Source organism: Microtus oregoni, unplaced genomic scaffold, assembly GCF_018167655.1.
Source record: "Microtus oregoni isolate MIOR12 unplaced genomic scaffold, Mior012 000042F_ref0000377, whole genome shotgun sequence".
NCBI classification, from domain to species: domain Eukaryota; kingdom Metazoa; phylum Chordata; class Mammalia; order Rodentia; family Cricetidae; genus Microtus; species Microtus oregoni.
This window is the reverse complement of record NW_024543209.1, coordinates 21,340,983-21,355,580: the sequence shown is the minus strand read 5'-3', so window position 1 is coordinate 21,355,580 and position 14,598 is coordinate 21,340,983. Positions and strand designations below refer to the sequence as shown.

The window sequence follows — 14,598 nt, the reverse complement described above, 5'->3', positions numbered from 1 at the left end:
GCAACAACCAATCATATTAAGTGCATTTTGAGACTTGTCATCAAAAGTGAGACTAACTATGTAGGAAAGCATTCTGAAACACATACACCAGACAAAGATGTCATACTGTCTTCTACCCCATGTGTTTACCCAGTTAATGTAAGCACCCAGGCACACACTACATATATACTCACACACATACACGTGCATCCTATAAATCCAGACAGCTGTAGCATGGAATGCTATCAAACAGTTACATCATCACAAATTCATGCCCCAGAATAATGGGACCCACAGACCTTCAGTTGTTCATCGATAACTCTTGTGACTTCTCCGGCCATTGATTCCAGGGTCTCCTGAATGGGGCTGGATGACAGGCCACTGGCCCCTGTCCAGGAAGCTCCGCCCACGTGGTATAAATTCGGTAGCAACTGTAAGAAAGGTGGAAAGTAATCTCGTTGTAAGAACAAATATTTTAATAATAATTAAGACCACTGTGGAGTTATGGAGAGGTAAAGAAATATACTGGAGACCACCGATCCTCAGCCAAAGCCGCAGATGGTAAATTGAGGCCCAGGCTCTTTATTGGCATTTGTTCATGTTCATGAAACGCAGCAATGCTAGCATATCACCGCAGTGACACTGGCAGACAGCACAACCATTACTGCCACTCAGTAGCTCTGAGGCCGTGGCGTTGGTCAGTGTCCTTTGGACATTCCTGTCATTGTCTGGGGTGTGAGCATTAAGCTATTTTCATCATACTTTGTCACCAAGGATACTGGTAATGCCACTTCCTTTCAAATACCAACTGGTTATCCCATGATTCCACTCAATTCTGATACTCGCTGCCTAGCCTGTCAGACACCCTAAGAACTCAGACCTATGGGGCTATGCCACTTCATTGCCAGTCACCAATCCTAGGTCATCGTGGGTACTTCGGGAAAACTGATCATGAAGTCAAGGGGTCCCCGCCACCTAGGCCTCAGGTTTAGTGACCCTGCTGCAATGCCTCACTAATCTGACCTTGCTCTCCTCTGGTGGGTTTCCAGCCAGGTCCAGGGGTGAGAACATCACCTGGGCTTAAGGAAAAGGACTCTACAGAGGCTTGGGGGAGAGGCTTCCATGTCATCTTCAGATGTGCCAGTTTCCAAGCCCCTTGATGGCATCAAGCAAAAGTAATCTAAATCCCTGCTTTAAGATTCCCTCGAAGCTGCATTAGAGGCAGGTGGACAACGTCACTGGTCACGGGTGACTGACCCAGTCTTCCCATTGGCAGGGGCTGTGGATTGGACAGAAGAGCCAATGCTCACCCTGGAGTTGCTTCCTCCACATCCGCTCACTAAAACGAACGCTGTTACACTGAAAGCTTCGGTTACCAGTGGAGAAAGATGCTACTGTCACCTCTGTCACTCAGAATGTCCCAGGGATTTTAGAGGCTCTGGGGCAGGATGCAAGGACAATGGCTCAGTATATATTATTATTTCACCATAGGGCCATTTGACTAGTAAGGGCCCTCACACGACATGCAGCAACTGTAATCCTGGGACCAGTAAGATGGCTCAGTGGGTATGTACCACCAAGCCTGCCAAACTGAGTTTGATCCTGGGGACCTTCACTGACTGTGAAAGGAGAGAATAGAGTCTTACAAGTTACACTGTGACTTACACACACACACACACACACACACACACACACACAAATGAATGCAAGTTAAACAACAATGAAACAACTAAGTAAAACAACCTATATGAACTAGGTAGTGGTGGTGCACACTTTTAATGCCACTTGGGAGGGAGAGGCAGGCAGATCTCTTAGTTTGAGGCCAGCTAGTCTACAGAGTAAGTTCCAGGACAGCCCGGGCTACACAGAGAAACCCCATCTTGAAAAACAAAAACAAACCAAAACAACAAAACCCTACTTATATTACCCTAACAGCAGAAGAGTCCAGGTTCTGACTCATACTGAGTCTATTTTCTGTTAAGTCACACTTTGGGGAGTAGAGTCTTTGTAGACAGTTTTTCACCATGCTGCCCAGGCTGGCCTCGAACTTGCTGCAACCTCCCTGCCTCAGTATCCCGAATTCTAGGATTACAGTGGTGAGTAATTTAGGAACCAGATTTCACCACAAAGGACGTGTCCTGTCTCAGGTGGCAGGAAGTGCTGTGCCCTCAGTTACTCAGCTCTCAGATTTATACTCTGAAACGCTTGCCAACTTTCCTCCTTACTTTCAGTTGCTAGAAATGGGCACAGGTACAAACCGGACGAACACAACACAGATTCTCACAAAATTCCAAGGAGAGACTCACCGTTTTAGAGTTCTTAGCATCACGCATGAGCTGCTCTGCTGCCTTTAAATCCTCCTGAATAGCATCGCCCCCACAGGACCGCAAGGAGTTGAGGTGATCCTGAACCTTCACACATACCCGGTCAATCATCTGGGCAAACCAGAGAAGCATTTGAGTTGGTACAGAAAGGAAGGCACAGAATGGACAATAAAAAGTCAAGAAAACAGAACGCATGAGGTTGAAAACTTTGTGCTGGCATCTTCCAGAAGGGAGGTTAACCAATTATTAAATCAGTCTAACTAAACATGCAAGCAACCAAAGGCACATTAACACCAGGACAAGATGTAAGGCATTTTGGTCTCTTTTATCCCTTAAAAAGAAGACTGTGTAGTGAATCATCTTAATGATTCAAATCTTGTAGCTCCCAGTGATGTTCTGCTAGATGGCGACTCTCATTAACTGTCATCAAGTGCCCCGTGTGTGTCAGACAAAGGGAGAGGTGCTGGAGAAGCAAAGCAATGACTTGCAGTGATAAGACTAACGAAATTACAATAGAATGCTAACAAATGCCAGTTGGTCTCAATTATATTGAAACCAAAACAGTCTCTGGAAATTAACAGTTTAAAAATTCTATTATATGAAGTGTGTCTCTTTATAAACTGAGAACCACCAAAACATAGAAGCAAGTTGGGGTGACTGGAGGTGTAGCTCAGTTGGGATAATGCTTGCCTAGCAACCGTGAAGCCCTGGGTTTGAGTCCCAGTACTGTATAAACTGGGCATGGTGGCACACATCAGATATCCCAGCACTTGAGTGGTTGGGACACAAAGATCTAGATGTTCAAGATCATCCTTGGCTACAGAGCGAGCTGAAGAACAGATTGTCTCAGTCACTAAAGGTGGGGTGTGTCTTGTCCTATTAGTGTGGGTGACGATTTAGTTAATGTCATCCAGTGTCTAGCCCAGCAGCTTTGCCTCACAAGCCATTTGTACTTGAATCATTTTTACTGAGCCCAGGATAGAAGTAAAGAACACAAAGGAAGGGCTGGAGAGATGGCTCAGTGGTTAAGAGCATTGCCTGCTCTTCCAAAGGTCCTGAGTTCAATTCCCAGAAACCACATGGTGGCTCACAACCATCTGTAAAGAGGTCTGGCGCCCTCTTCTGGTCTTCAGGCATGTACACAGACAGAATATTGTATACATAATAAATAAACAAATAAATATTTTAAAAAAAAAGAACACAAAGGAAGTAGCAGAGCATTGTGCACACAATTGCAGTAGCAGATGGTTACAGAATCTTTATTTTAAATCTGCCCTGGGGCAGACCTGCTCGTGAGTGACCCAGTTCTCCCATGGTGGCGGGTGTTATGTGGAATGGACATCCCTGGCTCAGGGTCTCACTCTTGGTCCTCACCACCTCTGGGACCATGGGCTGCAATAGCCTCTATTTTTTACAGTCTGCCAAGTGTGGGTATGCAGCAGGAAAGGAAGTCAGAGAACAGACTCATCTCAAGTAAATAACAGTCACAGTGCTTCCAAGACCTTCCTCTGGCATTTTCATCACAGCTAAGCATTGCTTATATTATGGTCCTGGAAAAAATTGTTTAGCTAGGCAGCTGGAAGATGGACAACTTAAAATCATCCTCAGCTACAAAGTCAAGTTCAAAGTCAGTCTGAAAAACGTTAAACTTGTCTCACAAACACTAAAATATAATAATAATAATAATGACAATAGTTGGGTTGGCGAGATGGTTCAATAGGTAAAGGTACACGTAGCCCAACCTGAGGAACTGAGCTCCATCCCTAAAATTCATATGACAAAGGAGAAAATTGGTCCTTCAAGGAAGGTGCCCTCTGATCTCTATTGGGAAATGCAAGGCACACAGACAGTCTTACCTCCTACTCCCACATACAAAAAATAGATAAAATGAAATGAATGCATAAAGAATGAAACAAATGAATAAAAAAAAGCAATCTATAAGTGTCCTGCCCCATCAGGTAAGTCAGTTGAAGCAACAAAGTTGTTCTCTTTTTAAAACTAAATTACCTTTTTTTTATTTTGAATAATTTGATATTGTGTCAACAGGAAGCTAAAATCTCCCTTTCTTCTCCTACAAATTCCAAAACATCAGAGCCTTCACCAAAAAGGGGATCTGATTCTTTGGGTAGAAATTGCATTGCATGCTTGATGCACTGGCTTCAATCCCCAGCATTACAAAATGAAATATAATTGTGATCATTTTGCAGGCCTTGTAATCCCAGCACTCTAGAGGCAGAGACAGGAGGATCACCACCAGTGTGAGGCTAACATGGGCTACAATAGCAATTTGCAGGACAGCCAGGGCTGCATTGAGAGACCCTAAGGAGAGGGAGAAAGTGTGTTTTCAGAACAGCACAATAGACTTAGATGCTGGCCTCAGAGCCAGGGTCTTCTGCTGCAGTGCTGACTCCCCTCTTATCTTTCCCTTTATAAAGTCAGGCTCACAATGTCTGTTGGGGCATTATAAAGGCAATCGAGGAAGACAGCCTCTCAAAGCCGCTATCCTGTTGACGAGGGCCCAGGAAGAGCAGTGCGATGCACATAGCAGCCATTCTGCCGTGAGATTCCCAGGCTTTATTAAGTGACGGTCTTGAGCCCCTCACAGGAAAATTTTGTGAAGGGTTTCTCATTTCGCCTCCACTCCCCACCTCCAATCTGTGCTTCCAGGTAGGGCTCGAATACTCACTGCATTCATTCCCACATGCCCAGCAGAGTGCTGACTCTGTACTTCTAAAACTCTCCATGATGGACATAAATCTTTACCCTTCAAACTGGCATATTGATCTAAACAAAAATGGTCATCAATAATTCACATCTCACTGAGAATGATTTTCTAATTTCAGAAGATAACCAGACACACATCTGAAGCCACAAAAGATCAACCCAAGCGGCCTGTGGAAACAGCCCAATAAAGTCAATCCTCTCCACTGATACTAAAGAGCCCCCTGAAGTGTGTGCCATCAGCGTTCACGGAGGAGAGAGTGTTTAAATGAACTCCACAAAAATGGTCTCCACATGGAACAGTTTTCAAAGCCAAAAGGAAAATAAAATTTTAGTTCTTCAAATGAAACAAATTCATATTGTAAGGGCTCGTCTAAGCATTTGCTAGACTCTAACAAAACCAAAACCATTTGGAGTCTAGGCGGTGTGAAAGGCAAGCTATTTACTTAAGATGATATAGGGGAAAGTGCCAAGTTAAAACTTAAGGGAGGGGGGTCTAGGTGTTTCATTATCATTTTATAAGTCATACCCCTAATGTATATCATTGAAAACTTTTACAGGAGGAGACAGCTAAAAGACCACTCTAGTTAATCAGTTATAAAGTTTCGTGGTAGAGGAATGTGATCCTTTCAGCCAACCTTCCTGTTTCCATCTGACACACATTATCTTTTAAGTTAACACATAAAAGTGTCGACTGCTGTGGTCAGTGTTATTTCCTAACTTGAACTTATCTAGAATCGTCTGGGAGTCCGGCCGCTGAGCTGGCTGGTAGGGGATTATTTTGATGGCATCGAGGCACCATGCCCTGGATAGGACTCTGGACTGCATTCAGACAAGAGAACTAAGTAGGAGCACGCACCTCCATTCCCTGTTTCCTCGCTGTGGATGCTATATGCTGAGCAGCTGCAAAGCTCTGCCACCTCAACTTCCCCGCCGTGAGAAAGCCCCTGGAACTGTGAAGCACAGTAAGGCCTTTCTCTCCGAAGATGCTTGTCAGAGCATTTTATCACAGACCAGAAAAAGAGACGGAGATTGCCAGGGCTCTATGGGTAAGTTCATTTGCCTCTAACTCAGCACAACCTTTCTTTATCTGTGTCCTGATCTGTCTTCCTAAACTCTTGCCACACATGCGACCTCTTCCCCTTGAGAACCTGAAGAGTCCCTAGAGAGCATCATGAATCTATTTGAACATGACTCTCTTTTCTTCCCTCTGGTCTTAACATTCCCAATCGTAACATTAATAATTGTTTTCACAGTGGTACAGTTCAATGGTCACCAGCAGGCTGGCCCAGCTGAGATACACCTCCCTGAATTTGCTGCTCTATCTGAAACCCTCAAGAAGATGAATTGTAACCCAGAAGGAGTGGGCAGAGATGGATTACCCACTTCTGTCCTCTGAGTTGGCAGAAGGGCAGAGTTGGCTTCTCGGCAACCTCATCACACAGCTGATTCATATTACACTTGCAGGAACTAGCAGGCTCCTTAAGAGCCACGGGACCGCTGAACCAAAGCATAGAAACCGCTCGCAATAGATGCCATTTTGAGTCACTCTCAATGTTACAGCTGTCTCTATTTCTTCCACCAAATAAATTCTTTGTGGAAACAATGTTCTTTTCCTCTGGCTATTTCTTTATTCAAGAGAAATACACCCATACACCTGATGCTGAAGAGAAAAAATCCTGAGTAAGATAATTGCTCTGTCCCCAAGCAATGTCAACACAGAGGTGGGAAGAAACATCTGCAGTTAACAGTGTGTGTGTGTGTGTGTGTGTGTGTGTGTGTGTGTGTATGAGTGTATGTGTGTATGAGTGTGTGTGTGTATGAGTGTGTGTGTGTGTATGAGTGTGTGTGTGTATGAGTGTGTGTGTGTGCTGCTGCAGGTCTATAATCTACTGGGAATGTGGAGACAGGAGCATCAAGGCTATCCTCAGCTTCACAGGAAATCAGACAGTAGCCAAAGCAACACGAGAAATAGCCCCAATAAAAAAAAGGACTCTTAGACTTTCTGACTAGGAAAATTACTGAGAGCCATTTCAGGGGGCACATATAGGCGGCATGTTTCAGAATGTTCCTGAATGAGAAGGTTAGCCAAGTGATGATCTCCAGGAGAAAAATCAGCTCAACAAAGAGTGTTGAGAAAATGGCTCTTTGGAGGAGAAAAACTAGAGCTTGGGGTCAGATAATTCTGGGCCTGACTTTGTCTGTGATTTTTAATACATAGCCAAGTTCACAGTTGTATGCATGGTACAGGGTATATGTCCATGTCTACAGTGGCAGAAGGTGGTACCTGCAGTAAGGACACAAAGCCCAGAATATTCACTATATCAGACAAAGTTTCCAAATACCTGATTAAGAGGATTTATCCGGTGGGGGAGGGAGAGGGGGAAATTCAAAAGCACAAACACAGTACTAATTCTTACAAAATCCTAGATGAAGACACCAGACAAAAACCAATGCATGAAGAAGAGCCATGGGATTTCAGTGTTTCCTTCTAACACTTGTCTTCTGGGGCATGGCCACCGGTTAGGGGTTAGGAACAGTTGTCACAAAGGGTCTATTCTTCCTGTATTTAAATGCCTCATCACTTCAAGGTACATCTCCCCTGAAACTGCTGAAACGATTCAAGTAGGAAAATAGCTAGTCATAAAATCCCAGGAAATCCCTGCTGAAGGGAAAGGTGGCAACGTACCCAGTACGCAATAACTCACATAATTCTGAATGAGCCACTGAGGCAGAGTTAAGAATCCACAGCCCTGTGTGCAGTTGCTTTCCATTGAGAAGATGGGATCGGATGTGAAAAACAAACACTAGAAATAACAAACACTAGAGAAACAGACACTTATAGACACTGTTTTGTCGGGGGCTTTTGGTTTGTCAGGGATTTTCCGTTTTTTGGGGGTTTTCGGTTGTTTGTCTTTGTTGGTGTTTTGTTTGTTTGTTTTTTGGTGTGAGGTTGGGAGCTGCCCTCTCAATCAGAAAGAAGTTGGAATAATATTGGATTAAGAAGCCTACATTTTGGGATCTCATTAAGGAATAAGAGGCAAAGTTTCCATGTAACAGTCTTGCTGCTTTTAAGGTTAAACACTGAAACCAGGGCTGAAGCTATGGCTCAGCGCATAGGAGCATGGCTGCTCTTACAGAGGGCCTGAGTTTGATTCCCAGAACCCACGGATCAGGCAGCTCACAACAACCTGTAATTCCTGCTCCCAGGCAACTGATACTTATTCTGACCTCTGTGGGCACTTATACTCATAAGCACATATATGCTCCCCCAATTAAAAATAAAAATAGATCTTAAGAAAAAAAATAAAACCTGGTAATAAAAGTAAACTATAAAATACTCAAGTAATATCAGTCCCTAACAGGGGGAAAATTAAAATTTTAAGGCCTGCCAAAATCTAAATAATACTTTCTATAAAGTTCTACTTGGTAAGAAATATTTAAAAAAACTTTTCTTGACACATATATGTTACCTGACTTTTCCTAACTAAGTAACACATGTGAGCAACGCTGAGCTGGCTAAGAAGGTGGGGTCACTCAGCACTCTGAGATAACCAGCAACAGAACAATCAATCCTGTCAGTTCCTCTCAACCTTGCCTCAGAGATAACCACCCGGCTCGATTCCACTGCGGCTTTCACCTTCAATTGCTTGCTATTGTTTGTATGTTTTTGTTTTAATGTTTTGGGACAGGGTCTTATGTAGCCCAGGTTGACTCAAACTCTGTACATAGAGAACTCCTAATCCTCCTGTTTCTGACTCCCAGGCTGGATTACAGGCCTGAATCACTGTCTTCGGTTTCCGTACTAAATGTATCTTTCTTTTTCATATATACTAGTGATCAAAAATAGCATTGGATCCCATGAAATACCCAGTGAAACCCAGCTCTGTCACTGCTCAGCTTCTTCCCCCACCCCTATCTTGATCACAGTCTCCCAATTTCCAACACTTACAAAGCAGCAGTTACCATCTTTTCCCCTTTAGCTTGAGGTTTCTAGGATTCCATTTCCCATTACAGTTTCTTCTTCATACCTCAAATACACTTTCCTCTCCTTCCATCTGCTGAGATTTCCCCAAGCCAGCTCCTACTGGAACTGTGCTCTGCAAGCCTCTGCTGACAGTGAGGGGACAGTGGTGCCCTTACCTGCTGGGTGGTGCCCTTACCTGCTGGGTGGTGCTGGTGACAATTCCCTGCTGGAGGCGGTAGGCCTGCTCCTGAAGATACTTTCTAGTCTCGTGATTCCGGAGCAGATAATTTTCTATCTGGAAATGGAACACACATATCTCTCAAGAACACCTTTCTGCTCTCCGGGGAATGAAGTTATCAGTGAAGGAGTCAGTGAGCCTGGCCCGCCAGCTAGCTCTCTGAGCCCACAACCCATTCAGGCTCAGGCAGCGCTCTGACACTGGAGTTTATCAGAGGTGCTTTTAGCTGGAAAATGAGCTTTCAGGTAGATGAAGTCGTTGTTGGGTGACTCTGAAACTGACAGAGATAAGCCAGTATTTGGTGGCAGCTGTAGCCGGCTCAGGCTTCTCATTCCTGGGTTGCATGTTTAAACTACCATGCAGTTCAAAAGGGATTCTCTTCCAAGGAGGGCAGCAGTGCCCCCAAACCTCAGCCTCGTCCACACCTCAGAACTAATCATCATCTGGCTAATTATTTTGAGAAAGGAAGGGAACAGAGGGAGGTATGCATGGGTGGGGGTGAGGGGGTGAGGAGGAAGATTAGGGAAAGAGAAAGAGGAAGAGGGAAGAAAGAGAGGTTGTGGACAAGGAAGGGATATAAGGAGGGGGGAAAATATGGAGGGAGGGAGATATAAAATATAAATATAAAAATATAAAAATAGTAACCTGGGCATAAAATTTTAATAATCTACCAAATTTTCATAGTTTCTTGAAACAGGTTGGATTTTAATAAAGTCATAGAAAATAAGAAAACATATTCCTACAAAAAAAAGAAAAGAAAAAGAAAAAAGAAACCTTGAAGTGATTTGACAATTAGTATGTTTCCACACAAACTCTCCTGAACACCGGGAAGGTCCAAATATCACCAGGTGAAAAGGAAGAGTTTATGAAGAGCAACAGACCATGGGATGGGCACTCTCTGACAGAGGACGCAGGAGGAACTAGTTAGAATGAACACCCGGATGAAGGCTTTCGCTGGGTATGGTGTTCAAAGTCTATAATTTCATACTCTGAAGGTAGAAGCAAAAGGATCTCTGTGAGCTTAAGGTCATCCAGGGATGCACCATGAGTTCTAGGACAGCCTGGGCTACATACAGAGCACTGTCTCAAAAAATAAATATACTTTCAAAGAACAATCTGAGGACTGGAGATGTGGCTCAGTTAATAGGGTGCTTACATAGCACACATGAGACCCTACGTTCAATCCCCAGCACCGTGTAAACAACATGGTGGTGAGTGCCTATGATCCCAGCAATGAGTAGGTGGAAGGAGAGGGTTCAGAGTTCAAATCACACTCATCTAGGAGATGGGCTTCTGGGCATGCCTGAGGAGGGTATTTTGATTTACTATTATGGATGTGGGAAGAACCATCTCAATCACGGGCAGGGCCATTCTCTGGGCAGGGGACCCAGGACCACACAAAATGGAGAAAGTAAACAACACAAGCATTTTTCTCTGTTTCTTGACCTCAGATGTACTGTGAGCAGGGTCTCTGAAGTCCCTACACCTATGAAGTCCCTGCCCTGGCCTAGAGTTTGGAACTATGAGCCACTGTTAATCCTTTCTCCCTTGAGTTGCTACCGTTAGAGTGTTTTATCATAACAAGAGGAAAAGAAACTAAGACGCTGGTTACAAAGTGTTGTATATGTGAGTGCCCAATAGCCATCACACACACACACACACACACACACACACAAACACACACACACACACACACACACACACACACACACAGATGCATACCCCTTCCTATAAACATTAGCAGCTGCAGCATAAGAGATCATACGCAGTGAAATCAGAAGAGACAAAGGCAAGATGAAAAGGAGTATAAGGCCAAGCTGAGCTATGTGAGACACTGTCTCAGAAAGAGAGAGGAATGATTTAAGGTGGGTAAATTGCGCCATCTTGGTTTATTTTTCCCCTCTTTATTGTTTTAATAATGTGCCGTAACCATTTGCCTTTTAATTTGTCACTATGGTTCCCTAGTTAAGAATGCCTAATAACTGTGAAGCTCTTACTGTTATTACATTTTCATTTTCCATATGCTAAAATAACTACTACTCAATAGCAATTAGAAACAATTAAAACCCAGACAGTAATTACCTGCATCCCAGGAAACAAGAAAGCAAAGCAAAAGAGCCTCCCCACTAAACACAGCCGAGGCAACAGGAGAAAAGAATGCTCCCTTCCCCCTTTGAAGCATTTTTAACACAGCACAGAGCCCTCTGGAGCTGGAGCACGTGGGCTTCGTCTCAATGCCTCCCAGCAGCCAGCTCTTGCCAAGGTGACACATCAATGGGAAATGTTCTGCTGCAGAGGTTCCGAACAGTGACAGACACCTGAGGCTCCGTCCCTGTCTTCTCACAGCTGGATCACACTGGGCCCAAAGCCTGAGAGCAATCTGCTCATCAGGAAGCTCATTTCATACAGACAATTGGTAGAGACAAGGCCAGCAGGGCCTGTGTTCCCAGACCTTTCCCAAGGCCAGCCATCCTGTTCACAAACCCAACCATGAAGGAGCTTTAGTGTCTTGTTGTTGTTTTAGGAAAAATTATGTGTGAAGTTTGTTCCTTTTTGTGAATGTATGTGTGGTAGTTCAATTGTATTTGACCCCATAATCTCATAGAGAGTAACATTATTAGAAGGTGTGGGTTTGTGGAGTGGTTGTGGCCTTGTTGGAGGAAGTGTGTCACTGTGCAAGGACCTGCCTGTGCAAGGATCTGCATGTGCAAGGATCTGCCTGTACAACCTCCACTGTCACTTCTCAGTGTCACCCTCCACTCTGGTGTTTGAGACAGTCTTTCTCTGGTCCAGAACTCAACAGTTAGGGCATGCTGATGACCTAATGAGCACCAGGAACTCCCCTGCCGCTGCCTATCCAGTGCCGGGATTCATAAGAACATACCACCACAACCCTCCCAGTTCTCAATACCTTTTGTAGAGCTTCTTCTGTCTTCTCGGGGTTTGTTTTAAGAGCTTGGGAAGCATCGTACATAGGAATTGGCATGAATCTCAGTGTGTAGTTCCTGGAGAAAGGAACAGAAAACATACATTTTAAAATAACATTCTGCTACCTCAATTGAGCATTTTTTTAAGATAAAAATATAGTTGTCATATTATCTTTTAAAAGTCAGATATGGTAGTGAATGCCTTTAATCCCGAGGCCAGCCTACTTAGAGAGCTGCTGTCTCAAATAAACACACAAAAGAATACCTTTTTATTCTTGCTAAACTGGTGTACACCCATAATCCTAGTACTGGGAAGGGTGAAGCAGGAGGATTGCTTTGAGTTTGAGGCCAGCCTAGGTGACACATAAAGTATTAGGCCAGTCAAGGTTACAAAACAAGTCCAGGTCTCACAAAAACAAAATACTTCCCCAAGTCACCCAGCCATCAAAGGGCCCTCAAGTGCAGAGTGGTTTTTAATATTCATTAGTGCTGGATGACACCATTAATTTGCAATGTCCTACAAAACAGAGATGAAGTTGATGAATTTATTTTTGCTTTCCATTCTGAATTAACATGAAAGACAAAAATCTTCTCACTGGACTAGAAAGATGGATAAAGAAAGCTAAAAAGAAAGTCTAGTATCAAATGGCTTCATGGTTATCCACTGAACTGATGGTACCTGTCAATCACATTTGATAGCCAGACTAAAATGGGTACAAGAAGGAAACATAAAAACAAAAAAGATGCCAAGCCATTAGCAGCCACAAAATAGATGCTCTATTCTGGCATTCTTTGAGTAAATATATCCATAACAGGTAACCATCTCTAGAATAAGCCTAGGGAAAAGGGTGGCCTGCCTGGCTAGGGACCCTGATCCCTGTGAGCCACTGTACAGCTTGCCTAATAAATCAGCCAAAGCCCATCAGGTGTGGAAACCAACTGTAGGGTACTGTGCCCATGCCATGAAATTGCTATTGGCAGACTAATCAGACTCAAGAGTGCAGAGGACAGTTACCTGGGGTGAAAAACAGAAATTGGAGCCTGCCCTGCTTCGTGTTGCTGTGCCCAGACAACCATTCCCACTTGCTCTGAAGCACACACGCCAAACACACACACAGAGCAGATGCCTACCCATCCCCACCCACAAGGTGACTGTCCACTTCTACAGCCTGCTGTCCAGAAAAAAAATGATCTATTGGTACCATTTGGGAGTGACCTGGGTATTTTCCACTTACAATGGAGTAACACCAGGGTCAGGCTTTAGATCTCCAAACAGTGACGAACTGAAAGTCTCATGGACATCTAGGTGGCTATCACTGGAGGAGTGGCTTAGCAACTAATGCCCCTAGCAATAAGTCACTAGCAATAAAAAATAATCAAGAAAAAAAATCATTTTATTAGCAGCAACAACTTAGATCACTGTTTCCTCATTGAGAAAAGAGCCATCTAGTCCATGAGATAGAGTAGTACTTCAATACAGAATTAAACAAAGGAAGGCTGCCATCCCTACAACTTTAATTTCTATCTTTGTTTACTTTATATGTGTTGCACAGTTGTTTTTTTATAAAAGGAACCAGCCAAGTGAAATTTAAAAAAAAACCTATAAATCTTTTTATAATCTTTCCTGCATCCAGTTTTTATCACATTCCAGACCTGTATGGTTTATTTAAACAACAGTGCTATGGGAAAGCTGGCATCTTGGAGCACGGCAGACATGAGTACTCCATGGTGAGTACTGAGAGGGTATAGTCCTGGCTTCTCTTAAATGCCAGCCTGGGATGACAGTGTTGCATGTGATTGGGGATGACTGCTGGGATGTGAACACAGCAAAGATCCCTGTTCCTCCTGTAGGGACAGAGCAGCAGCAGACACAGATGGTTCTGTAGTCACTGACAGCTCTGGGAGGAGATGGTGTACTGTGATATGGTAAGCTACTTTCCCACACTCTGCAATGGCCTGGTGTTACTACAAACAAGGAAGCCAGGCATAGTACTTGCCCTGTAATCCCAGGACTCTAAGGCAGAGAGAGGCAAGGGGATTGCTGCAAGTCTGAAACCAGCATGGTCTACCATAGCAAGACAAGGTCTCAAAAGGTGGGGAGTGGGGGGAATAGGAAATGAGTCCTTCTGGTTTTTGCACTCTGATTCCTGGCTCAAGCAGAAGGTATTTATAGCTGGTCATGGGGCACACATCTTTAATCCCAGTACTCAGGAGGCAGAGACAAGTGGATCTCTGTGATTTAAGGCCAGCTAGGGCCACCTAGTGACACCCTGTCTCAAAAAAACCGAAACAAATGAAAAAAGAAAGTATTTGAAGAACGTTAACTCTGATCCTCTCCCTTGAAAAAACAGGATAAATGAAGAAGTGAGATAGGCCACATACTCGCTGATGGGGCTGGAGACAGCACGTTGAATCTGAAGCTCCTCCCACCAGCCTTCCCTA

General features: G+C 44.0%; 1 protein-coding gene across 15 annotated transcripts in view; it reads right to left on the bottom strand.

Annotated features, from left to right (window-relative positions):
* Carmil1 (capping protein regulator and myosin 1 linker 1) overlaps positions 1 to 14,598 on the bottom strand; it is a 262,274-nt gene that overhangs the window by 52,034 nt on the left and 195,642 nt on the right. For all 15 annotated transcript variants that reach the window (XM_041632696.1, XM_041632697.1, XM_041632703.1 and 12 more), the window contains 4 exons: positions 12,141 to 12,234; positions 9,188 to 9,286; positions 2,286 to 2,414; positions 279 to 410 (listed from right to left, as the gene is read on the bottom strand). In XM_041632696.1, the coding sequence (XP_041488630.1) occupies positions 279 to 410; positions 2,286 to 2,414; positions 9,188 to 9,286; positions 12,141 to 12,234 (454 nt within the window). The remainder of the gene's footprint in view (positions 1 to 278; positions 411 to 2,285; positions 2,415 to 9,187; positions 9,287 to 12,140; positions 12,235 to 14,598) is intronic.